We start from the raw sequence: 22,748 nt of genomic DNA, 5'->3' as shown, positions 1-22,748 counted from the left end.
TGCCCAAGTTATCCCTTAAAACAATGGTCAGTAGCCCTAGAAGATGACCTGCTCTTTGTACAGATTTAGCACTGTTTGCTATAAAATGTGTGAATGGAAATTCAGCATTCTTGCAAGTGGAAAGTGAACCCAAGCAGTGTATGACAAGACATACAGCTGTGTTATTTCCTGTATTATTTCCAATTCTTGTACTTCAGTAACTGTCTTCCATTCTGTTGCTGTTTTGTTCTAAAATGGAAAGCAGCTATCTACACTATGTATAACATTTTAATTTAAAGAATTGTTTGTTATATGAACCATCTGACGTTTCTATGGTTCAAGGAGTTGGAGATTCCCTGAAAAGAAATTATTTATCCATCAATAGCAGGAAGGTTTGAAAACAGGGGAGCATGCCTTGTTAATTTTCCAAAGTCCTTTCTAAGTGCTATAAAAGTGAGAGAAGTGATATGCCATACGTTTTCTAAAATCACTTGACAAGATTCCTTGCTGGAGATTATGAACTGTGGTAAAATGATGTTGAGTGCAAGATGAAATAGAATATTGGCCAATTTCCAGAAACCAAGAAACAGCCATAGATGGATCTTTTCCTAACAGAAGGGATCTAAGGTTGGAATAATCCAGCAGCCTATTTCTGTCAGAAGGGAGATTTTATTATACTTCTGGGCTTCTTTATGTCTCAGGGGTGAAAGAAAGTTGAGAAGTGGTAATAGCACAAATATAAGAGACAAATGCTGTCCTGCATCCTGAAAAAAATTGTACCATGGTTTCTTGGAAGGTAAACATACCCTCTGTGTTTTAAAGAATCAGAAATAGAAATGGTATATGAGCTTTTTTTTTTTTTTTTTTTTTTTTTTTTTTTTTTAAATCTGTTTTCGATTGTTATATTTTAGGGGTAAAACCTCTACATTTATGCTTAAAATTACAAGGCAAGGGATTTTGATCCCTGATTATCTGAGTAGATAATTATCTAAGCTGGAATCTGATGTATCTCTGCAATGTTTGTGCAACATTTTCACTGTATGTATTCCCAGAAGAATTTCTAAGTAGGATGCCTTTTCTGCCTGATCTGGTTCAGTTGATTGCTATGAACAGCTATTTTCTAGATTCAAACCGTGTGAAGTGCAGCCCATCAGTGCCTTAAATACCTTTAATTTTACACATGAAACTAGAACTCAAAGTATTGGGAAGAAGGTTGTGGTATTTTCCAGGTTTTTTTAAAGTATATTAATTTTATTGTATATTATTATTTACAAGCAATGTATTAATATCCTCTGGCGGGTTTTGAATATGGATAAAATAGATGACAATATTGTCTCTAATAAGTGTTGGTTTAAAAATAAATGAATGAGTTAAGAAAGTGCTTGGGGAAAAGCATTTCACAAATGAGGTTAATTAACACATATGTCAGTAAGCAGCATTCAGTTCATGAGAAAAAAAAAACCACCCAGCAGAATAAAAATGGCTGTGGTAAAAGGGCACAGTTAAAATAAACTGAAGAATAGCAATGCTAGCAAGTGTGTGGAGTTTCTCTGCTTTTAAAATGTCTTCCTGAATGTGACAATGTTATGAGCTGAAGTGAAATTAATTTTTAAACAGCTTCTGATAGCAGCTCCACTGCTATTAGAAGGCTAATGCCTCAGGACTGTAATAGAACATCACTTCATATCTGAGGCATGACTTAAATATACCCTTCTTTCTTGAGCATTTCTTGAGCTTTCTTTCGGTTTTTCATTTTTTTGGTCAACAAAATTCAACCAGAATCTTTCTTGCATCTTTATGCAGTCTCTGCAGATCTGCCCATTGTAGCGAGCAGAAGAGAATACTGGATTCAATGCTTTTACTGAAGGCTGCTAGGTTAGGTTTACTCATTGTTTCACAGATTTAGAGAGTCTTTCACATGCTGCACCTACCCACAGTGTTCAGCTGTGGCCTCGGGTGTCATAGCCCCTGTGGTTCCAGAGCTGGGATTTTGCTGGAGCTCATAAAAACCGAACTGCCCTCAAGGGCCCTACCTCTCCAGCCATTGCTCTTTGCTTTGGGAATATGAGCTAGTGACTGTGGAGGGCGTCACTTCCCTGACTGCAGACAGCCTGAAACCATAATTTCACGAAGTATGAACTGCCCAGTTATCCTGAATTAGGAGTCTGAGGTTTCCTGCCTTTATTTCAAAATCACTTGGTCCCAGCAGTATTAAGCTTTACAGTACTGAAGCACTATTAAATGGGATTAAATGCTATTAAACTGAAACCCCATGTGCTTGCATCTAGTGTTTTTCCTCTCTAAAGGTCAAGCTATGCTATGCAAAGTATGTTTCATACATTATGGTGTGAACTATTCAGGTGAGGGGAGCTATTAGAAAAAGGTTCTGACTGTGCTGTCAGGTGCTTTAAAGAACTCGAAGTTCAAACGGTGTTGGGAGAACACAGGGGGAAGTTTTCTTCAGCTGTGTTTTTTACAGCTAATTACTCATGTAGGAAGAAGTTGATCATCAGAATCATGAGGCTTACATTGGTGTTGTTTTCTAGCTGTGAGCCATAGTTGTATAAGCTTTTGCAAAGGCAAGAGGAGTGAGATGTAGAGGATGAGATATGGCACCAGCAGTACACCCACCAGTGTTCCTGCAGAGTTTATCAGCTCTTGCAGCAGCATTGAGAGCTCATGCCGTTGAACTTTGACATTTCAGCCCTGAATGGCTGATGAAGAATGGGCTGCCACAGACCTAATCAATTAATGGTTGATTCCCTTATCTTTCTGATACATTGTACACAGATATTAATGTCTTTTAAAGCTGTTGTTTAATTTCAGACACTGATGTTTATTATAGAGGAACTTAAATCAAGATCAGCTGTCTGAACGCTTGAATTCTTCCAATTCTCAGGAAAGACAGCAGCTCGGGACAGTTTCTATTCCTTAAGTTTATTTACACTAACCTCTTGAGTCTATTTTTTTCTCTTAGGCGTGATTTTTATAAACATGAATCCATTGACTTTAAATTACCACTGTACTAAATCAGATTCCATGTCTCTCTGATAGATTGTGGCTTTACTCAGAGGAGAAGCACAAAAGTAATTTTGTCTCTAGTACATAAATGCACCTTCCTGTTGCCTAATTTAATAATCTTTATCCATACTCAAGTTTACATAACAAAATGTCAATTTTTTAAAATTAAGCTAAATTGTTACAACATGGACACTTCTATGTGATCCAAATATTAAAACTATTGAGACTGGAACAGATTATAACAGAAGCTTTTGGAATGTACTGTAGTCTATGCAAACACCTGCAGACATGGGAATGGTTCAGGAAAGCCTTTTCAGTTAGGCACTTATACACAATTATATCTATTATTTGGTATACACATGATTCTGTGTCTAAATATATATATATATAAGATACAATTCAATCCCAACAGTGGATTTGAGTTGGCTGAATTTGTCTAGTTGCCCCTTGAGCCTACTGTTAGTTTTTCTACCTGTAGCATTGTGTGGCACGTAACTGCACAATATGAGGGAGCACCTCCTTTGCCTTGCTTTGGATCAGTAATCTGCTAATTTGCTTCCTGCTCCCTTTTCTTCAGTTTGTTTTGTAGGGATAAGTTACAGGCTCTGCTTGTACTTGTTCTTGAAAAAAAAATACAAAAGAAAGGAGAACAGGCAGAACAAGTGACCAGCTCTCCCTCCAAGTGCTACTTAAAAACATGCCGGTTGGAGGTCAAAATTGAAGAACATATGACAAAGAAATATGTAAACTATGAAAGGATGATGTTGTGTCTCCAGATAGGTTTAAATATATTCTGTCAGTGCATTGGGCATATGGTCTCTAGATAGAAGGTGTGTGTGTATAAATGGGTCTCTGCTCTTAATTAGCTCCCAGCCAATCTCTGGGATGCTCTGTAGCTCTTCATTAGTGGCCTTATGATGACTCAGAAATGTGAGCAAGAGAGCCGTGCATGAGCAGTCCTTGGGGCAGGGAATCAGAGCAGGGTGCCAACTGCAGGCATCCTATTCATCAACTGTAGACAGTGAGTGGACAGGAGAGCATTAAACGCTGAAAAAATAACCTGACCCTTCTGGACCCATAGGTTTCAACCTGTTTCCTGTTTAGGATTCACTAAAACTAGAGATGTAGTGTCTTTCAGGTTTGCATTTTCCTGTTTTACCAGCTGAAGGACCTGGTCTAAATATGATTAATATGCCAAGGTTCTGTTTATGTGGTTGTGAAATGGGAAAGCACAACCCAGAGCTTGATGTATAAAATCTGCATGAAATTGTCTATTCTGCTTTTCACCTGTCTTCTAGATCATCTGTCATCATCATAGACAAATCACTTCATAAGTGAATACAAAGTGCTGGTTTTAAAAAATCCTCTTTATTTTGCATCTTAGCCTATTGTTTTGAATAAGAGCTCACAGTAGGGTGGTTCAACAAAGGGGAAATACAAAGGAAAATACACAGTTGTGTCTAAGGGACTATTGTAGACAGTAGACTTTGTGGTACAGACTGGTCTGTACCAGACCAATGTCTTCTCACTTCTTGCCACTGATTCCTGTCCTCACACTGCCTCCTACCAGGGGATAGCACAAGGGTTTGCATCTGTATGATAATCTGGATTGGAGAGCTGGGATTGGAGTAAGCATTTTTCTGGAGGTATGGGGGTAGAAGAGGAGTTTGCTTATTTCAGGAATGTTAATTTTCATTTAGATAGCTCCTTGCTTGGGGTCAGCCTGGAGATATCCCAGCATGTCTGTCAGGATACTGAATGACATGGTGCAGCAGTAGCCATGAGCAGCCTAAGCAGAGCAAAGGGTTTGGAGTGTTTCTGCAAGAATGCACATGAAGCAGCACCCTGACCTAATTTATGAAGCAGTTAGCAAAACTGCTGCACTGTATAAATTATGACAGTACAGGAATTAACCTGTTTAGTGGAATAGAAATTAGGCTTTATTCTTTTGAAAATAAAAAAAAGAAATTCAATTTGTCCCTGTATCTCTATGGGATCAACATTTTGTGTAACAAGATTTGGAGAAATAAAACACTGAACCTTGTCCTTAGTTTATTGTTTAAAAGATATTTTCTCTTTAGGAATCTCAGAGTTTCCAACAGTTGAGGACCAACATCAAGTTGCTTGTATGTAATAGAAGTTTGCTTGTTTGTATCTGTTTCTAGCATTGGTACAAGTATCCACACTCTATTTAAAGTGCTTTTATTTATAACCAGTGGGACACAGCACTAAAGCACGTGCTACATGGTAGCACAACATTCCATGAGATATAAGAGAAGTGGATTTTGCTTTTACTTGATTTCTTGTCCCTTCATTCCTAAGGAACTCTGAGAAAGTAACAAGGGCTGTGGTGTTGATGTCTGCTGCTTCACTGCTAATGTAATAATGTTCTGTTTATAGAGGCATGTTTGTCATAGACAGACAGCTGTGTTTGTGTTACAGCCGACATATTGATTGTGATCCTTCTAACTGAACAAAGTTTTAGCTTTATTAAAAAAAAAAAAAAAGACCTGTCAGCTTCAGTGATTTAGTCTACATATCATCAAGAGTAGTCTTATGTTATTAATAATGATAAGAGAGTTATGGAAGCTTCAGTGGTGACTCTAATATAAACTGGATGTACTTTTTCGGGGGACTCCTATCTAGGTAAACAAATGGTTCTAAAGTTACCATCTCAGATAAAGTCAGGCCTGGAATTCTTAAATTGCTAACTACAATTAGTGACTTATTAAGACAGAAACGACAGTGATACTTAGTGGAGAGGAGAAGCTTGCTTGGGGCAAGCAGGCACTCAGCAATTGTTGTCTACAGTAGTCTTCCTGATAGTCATCTCACAGCAAGGTGAGTAATGAAAGCCACAAGTCAGCAGAGCTGGTGGGCACGGCAGGGTGCTGGCAGGCAGCTGCACTGTACAGCACTGAGAGCTCTGCAAAAGGCGTGGCTTGGAATGCACAGAAAGCACTTGACCAGAAAACTGAGTTTCTGAAAGGGGAGGGGTTCCAGTGCTAACAGAAGGAACTTCCACAAGGACCGTCAGCTGCAGGGACAAATTTAGGTGTTGCCAGGACCTGGGGACTGAACAAAGCACAAGACATTAAGTTTTACAAAACATGCAAGCTCAGATAGACCTATATAAATTATTTAAGCCCCAAATACAAAGCCATCTAGAAACCTTCAGAAATGAAGAATGATTTACTTCATCTCAAAATGACGATGTGTAAGACTGCAGGAATACAGGATTTAACACATCCCTTGGCGTATGCAAGTGGAATACCTCTATAAACATGTGACGCTGAAGATTGTGGTGTACTTGAGGTATTCATAGAAAACCCACAAATTAGCAAATTAGCCAGCTGATAGAACTGTGCTAAAGTCATACTTTACATTTCATGTCTTCTAATTTTCCTTTTTATCCCCAGTCCAGAAGATAAAATATTAGCTTTAATTTAGATTATATTTCAAATTACTCTTTGATCTTTGCTTTACTGTTCTTAAGTGAATTTTGGATGGTCTGTCTCCAGAGGGGCAGAGGATGTAACTAATTTATACAGTAGGCACCAAGAGGAACTTCCTGAAAAACATGTAAGGAATGTGGAATTTTTTTATTAGATGCTGGATATAGAGGAGAACAGTAGTGTTATCAAATGCCAAGATTAATAAGATGTTCCGTCTGGTGGGTACACAGCAGTATTCTTTGCCATCTTCTGCAAGAAACAGTGCCGAAAAAGAAATATTTCCTACTTTAAACAACCTCAGAGTTGAGGTTGGTCAAATAAGCTGTGAAAATAGGCAATGGCACTTTAATTAAAGTGTGTTTTAAAGGGTGAATACATTCAACGTTTTTTTACAGTTGAGGAAAAATGTTTGAGCAGGTGTTATATAGAAAGGAACTAGTTTTGCAGACATACCTAGACACTATTCTGAGCAAGATCAACTACTGGAAAGTAGGAATTCAGTTTTTCAGTAATGACACTAAAATTAGGCAGCAAACATTATGTTTAAAGTTTATTGTTAAATGTTTTCAGGAGCCAGCACAAAATTATGAATGTGCTCAGGTACAACTCAGTGTTCAGACCTACAAAATCCAGATCCATAGAAGTCTTTTAAAGCTTAAAATGATAGAAATCCTCAAAGAAAAGAATGATGTCTTTGACACTCCATACTAAGCAGTCTCAACCCATTTCTTCATGTCATCTGCCTTGCTTAACCATCCTATGATGAGCCTGAGATTGGCTGAATTAGTCAGAGCATGGTGCTAGTAGCACCAAGGTTGTGGGTTTGTTCCTTATATGGGCTGTTTACATCCGAGCTGGACTCAGTAATCCTCCTGGGTCCCTTCCAGCTCAAAATATTCTGTGAATCTGTTTGCTTTGTTTTGCTATTGTGATGTATAAAAGCCTCTGGGCTGGTAAAGCACTCTCTTCTCTCTTTTTTTTCCTCTTAGGAAAGAATTTAAATCTCACGCCCCTCTTTAAAAGCTTCAAGCAATCTGAATGCTATAACCTTTTATGTGTTGGTCCTAATAAATCTGTAAGCTGGCTCGGTTACAGTTTTTGAGGTTACTTTTTCTCCTTAGGCCATTTTTATTCAGACTCCGTTTTCCCAATCATTTCCCTAAATACTTCTATTTACTTGTCATTCCCATTTCAGTGGTTGGAAGTTACTTCATCAATAATAAGCCACTGGTTTTATTACTCAGCTAAGGGTAAAAATTAGGGTGAATGAGAGACAAATGGAGTAAGGAGCCTGGGAACTGGTTGTTTGCCTTATGTTGGCTGCTTTCTCTCCATAATCCATTAGATAGCCAGTAAACTACTTTTCAGGAGAGGGAGAAAAAATCTTTTGTTATTTCCTGAAGAAAATGTTTGTCAGACTATTACCCTTCCATATTCACAAACTGTGATTGATGAAATACTCTCTAAAACATAATGGTTTTTAACTGCTTCTGGACAAAAGCATTTGCACAACATAATCAATCAGCTTGGAGAAAACACTTCTCAGCAGTCTGTAAACAAAAAAGCTTTGACAGTCCAGGTCTCAGAAAGACCTCTGGGACAGTTGCAGAAGGCAAATCCGTTTTCACCAAAATTTCAAATAAAAGTCTTAAAGATGATTTATTTCTTATTGTATGTTAGATGTACATCTTCTGATAAAAACTCCACAAGAGTAGAAATACAAGAGTAGAAATTCTACAAGAGTAGAAATTTCTACTCCACAAGAGTAGAAATGTAGAAATACTTACTTGCACCTTTCATCTGCTATAAAATTAAATACTTAAGGGATGTTCATTATAGGGTTTTCTTACTTCTAAGACAGTCACTGTTGTTGATTATTTGTAGACTTTATTGTACGTGTCCATGGATGGTTTTGGCTTGTTATTTACAATTTATATTTTATTTACTTACTTCAAGATTCTTTATATTTAGAATTTCAGTTTAATCCTACTTTCTACAGCCTGACATTTTCTGTCCCTTAGCATGGTATCATACAGAGGTCCACATCATGTGTTGTCTAAGCTCCCATCCTATCTGTAGTTAGAAGGAGTTTATATTATTTAATTTTATATATGCTGCTATTATTTTATGTATACAAAGTATGTTTGGCAGATTATATACAATATTATGTTACATGCTACATATATTTTTATATTTTTATATACAAGTATGATAAAGGACAATAAAAGAATAGAACATCCAAATCCAAATAATTAGATAGTTTCAAGCTAATTTATTCTTGGGTGTTTGGTGCTGATGATCTTGTTTGGTATTACTTCCTATCTTATCTCCTAGCTAATTGCTAATTATTGACAGTTTACCAATAGCATAAGAGAATTGAATTTGAAAATTATTGATTTAGTTTTTCTTCTGTTTGTAAAAATAGGCTCATGGCCTTTCAAGTTTTCTGGAAGCTTCCCCACACAGTTGATTCAGAAGTGATTACTAATGGTTTCAACCTTATTTCAATTGTGTGCTTGACTTTGAACAAACAGTGGATATTACTGGCATAGTGATTGGACAATTTAAAAAATTCTTGAACTTCACAAGATTGAGGAGTTTGTGTTTAAACCAGTGTGTCAACACAACTTTCTCCATTTAGTTTGCTCTGAGAGCATTTGTGTCTATGACTTTTTTTTTTCTTTAGGATGCTGCCAGAAGTGTCAGCCTCCTTTTGTCCTTGCCTTGGTTCCAGCCTGTAGATTTTCACTGCTGGCAGTGTACATGAGTACATTTTCTTTTTTTCATGAGAACAGCAGGCTTTATGTCTGGTTTTGTATTAATATATGCAAGTCAGGGACTTCAGTGTAGTCTCATAGTAAAGCATGGTCCTGAAGATAGTAGCAAAGTTGGATTTTTTGGGTTTGTAAGTTCTAATTTCTTGAGATGTTGCTCAGTCTTCTTCTAAATGTTAAAAACTTTTGAAGGAAAACCAAACCTCAAGTTTGAATGCATTAAGAGATTGCTCTTATAAGGTAATTTTAAAGTATTAAAAGCTCTATTAAGTGAGTAAAGGAAGATGAGGATTCTAACCTGTCACTGTACAAGCTTGTTCAGCTTCTAGCAGATACTGCAGAATCTCCTACAAAACATTTTACTGTGGATTCTAATGCTGTGGATGTTCACAGTTGTTTCCCATGCCCAAACTTTCCCAGCTTCACAACTCTTTGTAGTGACAGTTCATATCCTCAAAGGGAATTGAGGGTCAAAATCAGATCTTTCAGCACAGTTATTTCAGTTCATAAATCTGAGACTCTTTGTCTGACACCTGATTAAGGAAAGTCAGCAAAGGCAGAATTGTGTCTCACGGGAGAATCCATAGTGCCTAGATATTTTCTTGGATATTAATGCACCTGAGAGAGACCGAGAGATGTACTGCACCAAAAAAGGTATCTAATCATTTTACTAGGAACACTGACACAAGGGATTACTCTATTTTAAGTTTAGGAAGCTTTACTCAAGAAGGGTTTTGTTCTGTGGCAGATTTAACTGCATGGATGTAGCAGGAAATGACAGGAGCTTAATTTCACTCAGCAAGATGAAGGTTGAGAGGGGATATGATGGCTATGAGTTCATGTTTTGCAGGTAACTATTGTCAGGAGAAAGTGCTACTCAGTTTGAGTAAAATAGATCTAAATAGGTGATTTTTAAATTTAGGCTGAAAATTAGGTTAACGTTTCTGAGTACTAGAACAGTCAAATTCAAGATTAGTGTTTCAGTGTGATTAGTGACAATAAAATTTCAGCAAGACAGCAATTTCCTTCAAGACAGTCTGATACTTTAATGGGAATTTTTTGAGGTGATATCTGTACTTACAAGGGACTTCATCATCCTTCTGTGGTCTATATTCCTGTTAAATTCTATGCATTAAAGGAAGCCTCTCACCTAATCTGATGGAAATCTCTTGGAAACAATGGAAAAATATAGGTTCTCCATTTATAAAGTAGGTAGGAGAAATGTCTCTCCTTTATCTACAGAGAAGATAAAAATGACTAATTTATACCAGAATTCTACTGATCCTAGGGTGGAAGTGAGATAAGCAGAGTACCATCCTGTATAATTCACAAAATTAATCTTACTATACTTCAGGTGGAAGATATGGTGGAGACTGCATGACCTTTGTTGCTCTCTTGCATTTAATTTATAATTTTATAAAACTCCTTCCTGTAATACGATATCCAAAATGATGACAATATTCCAGCCTTGGTCGTAGTGGCTCTTCAGTGCTAAGAAGTAATGAGTATGGTACTCTAGACTGCATTTCTCAAAGTGCATTGATAGTGTCTTGCAACCAGCAGTTATAGTCTGAGAAGGATGAGGTTTCAAGTGGCTTTAAAATGTATGTGGCCACTACCCGTGACATGGGCATCTCTTTAAGAAAAAATAAACTGGAAGGAACTTAGTGAATGAAAAATAAATGTAAGAACATCAGAATATAACAGGACTGAACATACTTTTCTGGATCATCAAATTCCTTTCCCTGTGCCTGGAGGCAATCAAGTGTCTTACGCTTTTCTAAACAGACTCCTGAGGTAATGTTTACTTCTCAATCTAATTAAGCAGAAATAATAAAACAGAAAATTCAGCTTTCTGTGTTACAATTAAACATATTTATAGCCTCGTGCTGCAAGAACCAGTTTTAATTACAGACCCTTAAATTTAATTAACTGTAGTTGCAAATGGACAAACCAGGATGTTAATTTCGTACATATGAAATGCATTGATGCAAGAAAAAATGATTACATTGAGATTTGAGAGGCCTGCGTCAGACATGTGGTACAGGCCAGCAAACAATGAAAATATATTCTATTTCATTCTATAATAGGTTCTAATTCAGATGATGAGCTACTGTATAAGGAATGTGTGTATTTAATATCCCATTTAAACAATGATTTTCTTCTAAATGCAGGCAAGGAAAGAGGAAGTGGTACTAGACAAAGACGCTAATTCTAAGTATTCTTCTCTAGCAGTGATTACCTTTTGCTTTGATAAACCATGCTGAATGTACTGCTAGAAAAGAAATATAATCTCTTTCCATTATTTGAAAAATGAAAGAGGAAGTGTTTAATGAGCATCAGTTTTTGGCTGTGGGCTGTGTCACTTCACCACCAGAGACTGATTATGCTGGTGGACCCAGTGACAGAGGAACCCAGGTGAGGCTGAGGTACTCAATGCTTCCTTTGCCTCAGTTCTAAACAGTAAGATCTCTCCCCATGAGCTTTATATTGGGTCAGTTAATTACCCCAGACTGCTGAAGCTGATGCATCTCAGGAAAAAATAATGACCAAGATTCTGTTGAAGGGTTTGTTTCTTTGTTCAAGGATCAAATACTAGCAAAGTAATTTTATACTGGGTTAGTTTTGCAGGGCCCATAAAGATAGGTATTTTATATCAATGATGTTATTGACAATTAGTTTAAGATTTGAATCTACACTGAACACATTTATTATTTGGAAGAAGTTTTAAAAATATGATTTTTTTATGAGTTGATTTTATTATCTATTTGTAATCTGTTCATAGGAGGTTCGAGTTGGACATCAGGAAGAATTCCTTCATGGAAAGTGTTGTTAAGCATCAGAAAGGACTGCCCAAGGAAGTGGTCCAATAACTTGGTACTTGGTACTTAGTGCTTTGGTCTAGTTGACAAGGTAGTGATCAGTCAGAGGCTGGAGTTGATGATCTGGGAGGCCTATTCCAACCTAAATGATTCTGTCTTTCTGTGAAATATTTTCAATATAGATTATTTAAATTATGTTTAAATAACACTAATTCGTTGCTGCACAGAAGAAAGAAGCAGTCCAGGACAGGGAATTTGCAGCATGTTGCTCAATAGGATGGGTTCTGCATTTAAGATTATTTTGCAACTGCAGTTAAATAATCAGTTTACTCAAAACTGAGAAGCCAGTGTGGAGCTAAGAAAATTGGAAAACTTGGTGCGCTTAAAAGATGGTAGAGAGCAACCTTGGCGTGATTTCTGCCTCTGCACCCAGGCTGCCAGGTCTCAGGACTCTCTCTGGTTGGTTAAATTGAAGCCCAGGTCAGTCTACCTTAATTGTAGGTAGTGCCTCACTGCTAAGGACCTTCTCTGATACAAAAGAGCAAATTAGTAAAAAATGTATGTGAAAACTTCACACTGCTTTTCAGATTTGCTACTGATGTGATGTCACAGGAATACACTGAATTGTGAAAATACAGCAAGCTTACAAAATTCAATGCCTACACAGGAAAGCTAGGATGAATATAAAATAAAGCTCATATAGCTTTTTTTCAGAGCTGCATTTCACAGTCAGTAGGATTTGTATTTATCACTAGCCAATAAAAAATTAAAATTAAAAAATTGCTTTCAAAATTAATTTAAACATAAAATTGTTTCTTTGCTTGATTTAAATATTTTGTGAAACAAGAGGAAGTGCTTCCCTACTAATAATTCTGAAAAATTATTTGTTAAAAATACCAAATAATGAAACTAATAATTATATTTAATAGTTACTGTTGTCAGTTGTGATATATTCCACATTCTGTACCCGTTATTATCTTGCAGAAAAATGTTCCTTTTATGTTTAAGACTTTGGCAATTTGAAGTATTTCCAGTGCTGCAGAGGACTGAGTCTCTAGAACAGAAAAGCAAGAAGCAGAAAGGAAATTCGTACTAAATCTAAATCTAAATCTAAATCTAAATCTAAATCTAAATCTAAATCTAAATCTAAACAACCTAGAATAAATAATACCTTGTAATTTTATTTTTTGTGAAGAAGGGACTATTTTTTTTACTGACATTTAAATTCATATTCATTGGTATTTAATGAATAAAATATTGCTTATGGTTATTTTTATGGGAAATACTGAATGTAGTGAAGTGTATTTAAGCATATGTATGTAAAGAATAATTAAGCTCCTATTCAATAAAGAAAAATGATAAAGTTTATTTAGAATATTAAATAGTTTAGCACAGTGATTCTAGAAGAGAAAATTATTTGCGTTTTAATTTCTGTTGAAGATTGGGATCTTAATTGACTGAAATAAGATTGAATTAGTGAATTAGATTTTCTTCTTTTTAAAGAGAATGTAGCATATTTTGTAACATTCCTCAGAAAACTGAAGTTTGATATGTTCACTTTACTTATAAGAATCACTAAATAGTTATTAATGAGGTATTTAATAATTATGGTTGGAAATGGCTGAGGATTTCAGTGGTAGCAGACTGGACAACATTTAGAGCTATCATGAATCAAGAATTAGCAGGATTTGTTGGCAAGCCCCTGAGTGAAGGAATAAATAGCATATCAATATTATGATCTGTAATAATGAAAAGAATGGCAGAGTTGCGGAGTAAGAGATGTCATGCAAGTGTATTTGATGTGCTTTTATCTTGTCCAGATTCAGTTAATGCCTGAGCATTCAATTATAGATGTCAGAAAAACATCAGCAGGGTGAAGAGGAGAAACCAGAGCCAAAATGTAAGTTAGATGGCTGCTGGAGTAGAGAGAATAAGAGCAAGTGAAGTCGGCCTGACTGCTTTGGTGAAGCAGAAGGGCATTTAGAAAATTTCCATCTTTGTGCACCCTGCTATCCTGAGCAATCCCTCATTTCTTGTCCCATGACTGCTGACTCCTTTCACATTGTGGCTTGTTCTCGCTCTGAATGAGGACAAAATAAGGAAAAAAGGTGTAGTTTTTAATGATGATTGATGACAGCTTTTTCTTCTTGTTGAAGTAAAATGCAGCTGGCTACTGATTCTCAGGTTGTGTAGTAACAGTGGTTACAAAATACATCAAAAGCAGGGTTTCTGGTGTCCTTGCTGCATTCAAAATACACAGCAGATGAAGGATTAGAATATTTTCGTTAATTATTGTTCAAAATGGATGTGCCCTTGCGTGAGGAAGAACTAATACTTTCTCTGTGTGCACACAGCCGGGGCAGCGAGAGCAGACTGGCGCTGCGGCGACAGACCATTCTGCGGGAGAAGGGCAGGAGGCAGGCCAGCCGGGGGCCGGCCTACATGTTCAATGACCGCTCCACGAGCCTGTCTCTGGAGGAGGAGCGCTTCCTGGATGCCGCTGAGTACGGGAACATCCCCGTGGTTCGCAAAATGCTGGAGGAGTGTCCCTCGCTCAACGTCAACTGCGTGGACTACATGGGGCAGAACGCCTTGCAGCTGGCGGTGGCCAACGAGCACCTGGAGATCACGGAGCTGCTGCTGAAGAAGGAGAACCTGGCGCGGGTGGGGGATGCCTTGCTTCTGGCCATTAGCAAGGGCTACGTTCGGATAGTGGAAGCCATCCTGAACCACCCCGCGTTTGCCGAAGGCAAGAGGCTGGCTCTGAGCCCCAGCCAGTCGGAGCTGCAGCACGACGACTTCTACGCGTACGACGAGGACGGCACGCGGTTCTCCCACGACGTCACGCCCATCATCCTGGCTGCTCACTGCCACGAGTACGAGATCGTGCACACCCTGCTGCGGAAAGGAGCCCGCATCGATAGGCCCCATGACTATTTCTGCAAGTGCAGTGAGTGCAATCAGAAACAAAAGCATGACTCTTTCAGCCATTCTAGGTCCAGGATCAATGCCTACAAAGGTCTGGCCAGCCCTGCTTATCTGTCTTTGTCCAGTGAAGACCCTGTCATGACTGCCTTAGAGCTCAGCAATGAGCTGGCCGTGCTTGCCAACATTGAGAAAGAGTTCAAGGTGAGTAGAGGGACAGTGATTCTGTCAGGCACAGAACTGCAAACTTTATCCTTCATAAATCAGCAAGATAATGTGGGAAAAAATACCGTTTTTTACTGAATGGAAGATTTAAATCCTTGTGAATGTCTTATTGCCATGTGCTGAGTGTGATTCATGCTGCTTGTGTAGAATGTGCCAGTGAAATAATTTTCTACTTCCTGTCAGGCAGGAGAGTGAAGGCGGCCCTTCAAACCCATGGATGAAGCTGGTTTAGGGCAGAGGAAAGAGGAGACTAAAGCAATACATTTTAGTAATTTATGACAGACATGTTGCATGATTCTATTAAACCCTCCTGCATTCTCTTTAGTTTCTTGTCACTGGAGTTGAAGCTTTCATACTTCTTACGGTGTTTTGCATTCATTCACAAGGAGGACTCTAAATAAATTACCTCCTTTTTTAATGTGCTATTCTGGTATTTCTGCTCACTTCTTCCTCTTTCTTACTCATTTGTACTTAGTTATATGTGAACTCCCTAGAATTGAAAGTGCTACACAGAAATTTTATTATTTCATAAATGCATGTTTTTGAAAAAAATATTAATAGTCGAGATCCAGGCTCCATAGATTCTTGAAGCATGAGAAGGCATTAAGAATGTAATGTCTTATCTGTCAGTAAATGCAAAGTCAGGCCTTGTGCAAACATTGCCAATGTTGTTTATGAGCTGGGTTAGCTAAAATCATTTAGCCTGGGTTTGCTTCATGGGACCCTGTTGAAAGCAGATGCTCCTGTGACAGAGCAATTTATATAGACTTCACTAGCAGGAGATGAACATCCTTCCAAGGCTGTAACAGAATAATTTCCAACATTGTGTTAGCAGGTGTTTGAAGTTATCATGATCAATATTTAACAGAAATCTTAGCAATGGTACAGTTCACAAGACTGTGAACCTGTCTCTACTCAGCCAGCCTGAGCTGAGGTGCTGCAGTTCTGAATGAATTCCCCGGGACTTGTGCTCACAGGTATATCTTTGTGGCACCAGTCAGTTACAGGAAGCTGGAATATTTCTTGAAGAGGGAAAATGAGGAGGAGGAATGTACAAGATGATCTTAAAAACAGCAGCTGAACTGCTGAAACTGGAGGCAAGGAGAAAAAGCAAAATGCTTGGAGACCATTTCACGTTATTGCAGAGGTTAAATGTCTGCCCCAGGAAGTCACTGTCAGAAACCTTTAGGACCTCAGTGGACTGAGATTTCATCCACTGATTTCATGTACAGTTCAGAGAAGAGTATTGAAACCACATACTTCTTTCTCTTTAGCAGCTGCTGATGAGAACAAAGGGACTTGATTAACTTAAAGCGGAGTAAATTTAGAACAGAGCTGAAAACCATTTTTCATAAACTGTAAGTGCAGCCTGTTAAGTTCAGAGCTATGTTGAGATAAATGGCATGTCTGATTTGTAGGGACTGTATAGATCCTTTACTGCAGTCGGAGTGACACAAGACGAGATTATTATAAGGATAAATAAACTCCTCATCTGGAACAGCCAGCAAAAGGTGCCCTTCAAATGTGTGCTACAGTACAGTCAGTGAGATGAATGGGAGCACAGTACCTGTCCCTGGCGCCACCAGGTAGGGAATAGAGCACACAGGTGAGAACCCAAGTAGGCTGGGTCCCAGAACAAGCTTCTGCAGCCAGCTCTGAAGTGCCACGAGGAGATCCTTCTTTGGTGACTTCTGTTTTTCCAGTTCCTCTTTTGTCTCAGTTTCTCTAAAATGAGAGATTCAGTTCTAGTGTAGCATTGTACAAAGAATTTTAATAGGTTTTGGATACTGTCCTTGAGCAGAAACAGGAGATTAGATGAGAGACAAAGCAGCTCCATACTGCTGGGCACTAATCATCCAGGCTCTGCTGGGAATATACATACTCTTTGGATAGAGTGAGTGGAATGGGAACAGTGAGGAGCATGAGCACAAGGCAGTGTGGAAATTTAACTCCAATAATTTAAGGTTTTGGCCAGGGCAGCTGGCAACCTAAAGTCTTTTGGGAACATTTTTGTAGATACTAAAACCATGTGGTGGTTCTGGATAAATATTAAAGACTGTGGAGTACATTTATAACTGAATGGATTAGAGCTGACATTTACACTATTGATAAGCAATGACATTTACAATATCTAGACAGACCAGGGACTTGCTGCAAAATACCTGCCTTAGGTTCAGTGGAGGCAGTACAAATGTGTAAAAGTTACGAGAAATGGAGGCTGTCAGCTTCACTGAGTCTGAGCTTGTTTGTACCCCTGCAAGCTCATATCCCTGCTTTCAGTAATTAATCTAAAAAATTGTTACCCTTTCTTTAGTTTGGGAGTTTGCCACAATTACTTGGAGAGTGTAGTCACTGCATAAAAGTGTGGATTTGGTAAAAATGTTTTACCTGTGTTAGTGTAATCGAAGGAAGTATATTTTTAGTGCATATGTTAGCCAGACATGGCAAATCTTTAGCACCACCTGGGGTTAGTCTGAGCCATTTAGAGTATTTCAAACCTTACCTAAATTAAAACTGAGCTTTCTGGTAATACACCATTTTAGGTCACCTATATATTTAACACCTATATTTATAGTGCTGATAGGGTAGTGTAGCATGGGAACTTACAAGTGGTTGCCTACAGCAGCCAGTGACACAGATAATTTCCAGGTCTTCCTCAGAGGCAGCAGGAAGGATCATTGCTAAACTGTGATGCTGGTTGTTTTATGACTGTCTATAAATTGCTCCTCTCTCCTAATATTAGGAAGAACACTGGCCACGAAACGGTGATTCATGCAAAATACGAAATGCCACAGTCAGGGGAAACCATTATTCTCTGGAATAAACCCCTTTCTTTCTACAAACCTATGCAGCAGTGTCATCTGGTATTACATGCCTTTTACATTTTGTTGCAGCTATTATAAGCGTTGCAGTATTTAGGAGTGTTTTGGAGAAACATACTTTATGAGGAGTAAAATCATGGCTTAGTGTGCAGCTTTACAAAGTTTGATATTATATAGAGTATTTTTATTTTTGGAGATGGTGCTCATGTTTTCTGTCATCTCAATGGTTTGCCCACCTAAGAGCCAATATCTTTACTATATACATAAAGATGTAGATGATATATGAAAAATGCTGTCCTGCAGAGATGTAGCCTGAAGTTTTGAGAGGGACAGCTGTGGCACAGTCCTGCTCAAAATGGATAAGATTAGCATTTATTATAAAGTCCACTGCAACTATAATGGCAACTGACTGGTTTATTGTTTAAAGGGATGAAATGGAAAATGTGTTTTTAAGTTAAACATAGATATATTACTGTTTGCTGTAAAATAATTCCCCTAATAAGATCATCCAAATTTGCTTTTCTGATGAGAAGCAAAATTCAATCTGTTGTCTCAAAGTCTAATTTTCTGTTGGTTTTTTTTGGTTTTTTTTTTTTTTTCCTTTATACAACCCCCATTTTCGGAAATGGGACCCCAGTCTTCACTACAGCTATTGTCAGCTTTCCTAAAGAAAAAGTAACATCACCTGTTATACAAGGAGTGAAGCACTGAAGGCATAAGGACCACTTTTGAAAGGGAAATAATGTATTTAGCTACCTACTGTGACACCTAAATCCAACATTACATCCCACTTTGAAATCATATGTTCTAGTATAGTAGTATCCATATTTCTCATATTACTGACCTTGGTCTCTACAGTTCACCAAGCAGAGCCAGGATGTGGTCTGGAGCACTGCACCATCTCATCTGTGGGGTTCAGTGTCAGCCTGCTTCCTAAGAGCGTTCTCGTCCCAGGCACAGTCTGGGGGACAGCAGGAGCCTGTGACCGGTCACAGGGGACTGTGTGAAAAAAGACCCTTTCTTCTGGGATATATAGCTGTAGTGATGCTCTCCCTGGTCTGCTGGCTGTGGTCTCCTGCTGCATGGTCAGAGTTTGTAAAGCAGAGCATGGTCAGCTGGGGTTTTCAGAGTGAGGAGAGCCTGCTTGCTCCCTTACTTGGCACCCCAAGACAGGCTGCAGCTGCCACGAGCACTGAGGGTGGGTGACTCCTCTCAGCAGTGCTGCTCTCGCTCTCACCCGTTTGCTGCCAGCAGTGTTCCCCTAGTTCCTCATCTCCCAGGGTGCTCACCCCTAATCCTCACCTTCCTTCTGCAGGGTGGGAGCAGTTAGGGTTGCTCCCTCATCCTTGGTGTTGTGAAATTTGGCACAATTTGTTTTTTCCTAAGCTGCTAAGGAGCCCTGAACCAATGTTGTCACATGCAGAGAGTAAAGCACGCACGCTTTATTGCAGAATTCAATGCTGATTCTTTTTAGAGCTCCAACTGTAATTTAATTTTGAGCTACCTTCTAAAGTTTCTCAGGAATGGGGTTCTTTTTAAAATCACTAAGTTTACAACATGCAATAAAGGAGAACTCATTACCCATGCTTTTGTCCATTTTTGAAAATAAGCCAAACAAATTGCCCCATTCCCTTAGCTCACATAAATTGTAGGAGACGTGAGACCCAGGGAGGGGGAACTTTGTGTGTGTGACAAGAGACATTGAAGAGTGTATTGATAATTTTTGCTGTCATTTCATTTTTGTTCTGTCTTCAGCTGATTTTGCCTGTGCCACTGGAGGAGGCAGTGATGGGCAGTGCTCAATTTCCCAAAGCTCATTTGCCATAACCTGACTGCTGAGAACTTTTGGTCTCGGCTACCACCACTGCTCACAGCTGTGGCAGTATTGCATAGGAGGGGGAATGGTTTTATTGCACTTGCAAATGAGAAAATAAACTGACAGATTTTATAGATGAGTTTACAGGGTGCTAATATATACTGTGGTACTGTGTACAAACCTAAATTCAGACAGGATAATTCCCCTCTAGAGTAATGGTCTCCTCACATACTGTTTTGAAACTCCATGTCAGATGTCAGTCACTTGAGCTTGAAAATACTGATGGAAAGTGTGTGTGAGTGTGGTTGTATGTACCTATCTTCTACCACAAAAAAATACCGGTACTAATATATTACAGTGCTTCATAAGTTCTCACAAAGGCCAAATGTTACTGTTTTTACATTTATTGAAAATTATTGGGTTTTTTATATTGGTATTCAAGGGTCAAATACCAGTTTGGAAGAGTTGGTACCTAATCATACAAGGGTGGGTAGTTGCCTCTATGTTTCTCCTTTTTCTGTGAATTTAAAATTACTAATTTGCCTTTCATTTGGAAGACAAAATTCATGTGTTAAAAGTACTGAATACTGAATCACCTTCTGCACAAAAATGAAAGCTAAACAGAAGCTAAAATACTACTCTCAAAAAAAAAGTGCCAGAAGTCAGGATTTTGGTTAACCTCTCCTGTTGCTCATCTGAATGGAAGAAAAACAACTAATGTAACAATAAATTATTCAGAATGACAGGAAATAATTAGTTTTAGTATTTAGCTTTTGTTGTCTTTGTAGATAAATAGCATTGAAGTGCCTGTTTCTTTTATGACATCTGAGTTACCTTGTTTGTGTTATGTCATTAAAAAATAAATCACTAGCAGTTTTATGTAGATGTAAAACAGTGTCTGTAAATATTTGTCTGTTTGCATCCATCTAAGCAAAGTGAAGTGTAAAACTTGGATGCAATCCTTTAATATATCCAAGTAATAAACTGTTATTGTAGTGTTGTGGGTAATAAAGCACAAAGATGCATGAAGTACACCCTCAGCAAATAAATTAGGGTATCCTGTATGCTCATTCTCTTCCAGGACGAAATAATGGATGCATTAGATGGCAGTTAGTGTAAAGGAAGTATTTAAAGAGAGGGAGCTATCTAGAGACTAAGAGTGGAAGAAGGGGAAATACCCTGAAGAACAGACTGAAACAGGGGGAAATGTGTCAGTGTAATAAAAGCATTTGCAGAAAATTACTTTGAACATGCCACACAGAGCATAGGGCACATACATGAGCAATCCTGTGTGGTGTGGGGTGGTTGGAGGTTTTCTTCCATTCTTTTGTTCATGAAAAATTCTACAGTAATTTCATCTTTTTAAGACATTAAAATGAGCAGAAATCACAAAAATGGCAGAAGCTGTTGACACATGCATGAATAAATCTCTTGTGAGAATTTTTTTTGGCATTAGATGCACATCTATACCTAACTCCCTGTCTGCCCAGCTGTATCCAACTTTTATGACCCAAACACAGCTGCGTGTAAGGAGTGGTTAATGAACTGCAGATTGCAAAGATCAAAATACTGTTTCCTGTTTTGATTTATCTCTTTTGGAAAAAAAGTGCCCAAGGAGAACACTGTTAGTTAAAGCAATAAGCAACCGAAGCTCTAGTTGCAGGGCAACGTTTTGGCTCACACGGTGAAGTCTCTTGTGAGATCTTTGAGCTAGAGCAGAGCTGCAGTCAGAGATGTTGTATCACCACACAAGCTGTACTACTGCTGGCAGTGTTGCAGGAGAACAGCAATCAAACCTTGTGTTTGCAAGCTAGAATAGGTGGTGAAAAAGGGGAAAGTTAGAGTTTACAAGAATGATTCTAGGCCTTAGAAAATTCAGTATATTTTCGCAATTCTGAAGAAGGTTGAGAATATCTTTAGATGTATTTTGTGTAGGATGCTCTCTTATCCAATTGAAATCTTTACAGTGCAATTTTCTGCATCTTTCCTAGACTTCTGTGACAGTGAATAGAAAAATTTCCCCTGTGCTATACATCTCAACTTGAACTGGTCATTAAAATGTGTCATATGACATTTCTGAAAGTGTTTTGAGTGTTATTTCCCCCTGTAATTTCCTCTAAAGCACGTCTAGAGGAGTGACTCAGGTGTGAAAATTAATAATGTAGATGTGCAAGACAGCCAAGGTGAGACGAACCCCACGCCTTGAACATTTGGGGAAAAAAAGCTTTAAAAAGGACGCAAAGAAGCTATTCGTGTTCACAGAGGTGTAGGTGGAATGTAGAATAGCTTCTCTCATGTTGGATCTAAACACCAAGTTTTTTTCTTTCTGCTTCTGTTTCCTAGAATGATTACAAGAAACTATCTATGCAGTGCAAAGATTTTGTGGTGGGGCTGCTTGATTTGTGCAGAAACACGGAAGAAGTGGAAGCTATTTTGAATGGTGATGTAGAGATGAGCCATAGTAATGGAGAGCACGGTCGTCCCAGCCTCAGCCGCTTGAAACTCGCCATCAAGTATGAAGTTAAAAAAGTAAGCAATTATGTTGATCAAACAGGCGTGTCATGATGGTGGTATAAAATTGTGCTATTGTTAAATGTTATGGTTTGGTAGCCTGCAACACTGAAATGAATATTTGGGCCCTTTGAGCACAATGGTTTTACAATCAAAAGAAACATCATTTGCAATATAAACAAGAAGCAGATACTTAAGGTGAATACTGGTCGCAATGAGCATTGGAGTAAATTACTCTAAAACAATGTGTAGCTATGTGCAAAATTTCTTGATACATATTTTTATTTTCAATCTGGTTTTTAAAGAAAAAAAATGGAAAAATTTTTGCACTACTTTTGAAGCTTGGAAAAATGGAAGATTTAATAAAAGCTAGAGAATAGCACATCAGTCCCAGTGCA

General features: G+C 38.2%; 1 protein-coding gene across 3 annotated transcripts in view; it reads left to right on the top strand.

The window, feature by feature from the left end:
* The window catches only part of TRPC6 (transient receptor potential cation channel subfamily C member 6), an 82,638-nt gene that overhangs the window by 34,977 nt on the left and 24,913 nt on the right, over nt 1–22,748 (top strand). For 2 of the 3 annotated variants that reach the window (XM_063394539.1, XM_063394536.1), the window contains exons 2-3: nt 14,406–15,180; nt 22,183–22,368. In XM_063394539.1, the coding sequence (XP_063250609.1) occupies nt 14,494–15,180; nt 22,183–22,368 (873 nt within the window). In that variant the 5' untranslated portion in view covers nt 14,406–14,493. The remainder of the gene's footprint in view (nt 1–14,405; nt 15,181–22,182; nt 22,369–22,748) is intronic. The other variant, XM_063394538.1, reaches the window with a different exon arrangement.

This window comes from Prinia subflava, chromosome 3, assembly GCF_021018805.1.
Source record: "Prinia subflava isolate CZ2003 ecotype Zambia chromosome 3, Cam_Psub_1.2, whole genome shotgun sequence".
In the NCBI taxonomy this organism is placed as follows: Eukaryota; Metazoa; Chordata; class Aves; order Passeriformes; family Cisticolidae; genus Prinia; species Prinia subflava.
This window is presented reverse-complemented; position numbering and strand designations above follow the sequence as displayed.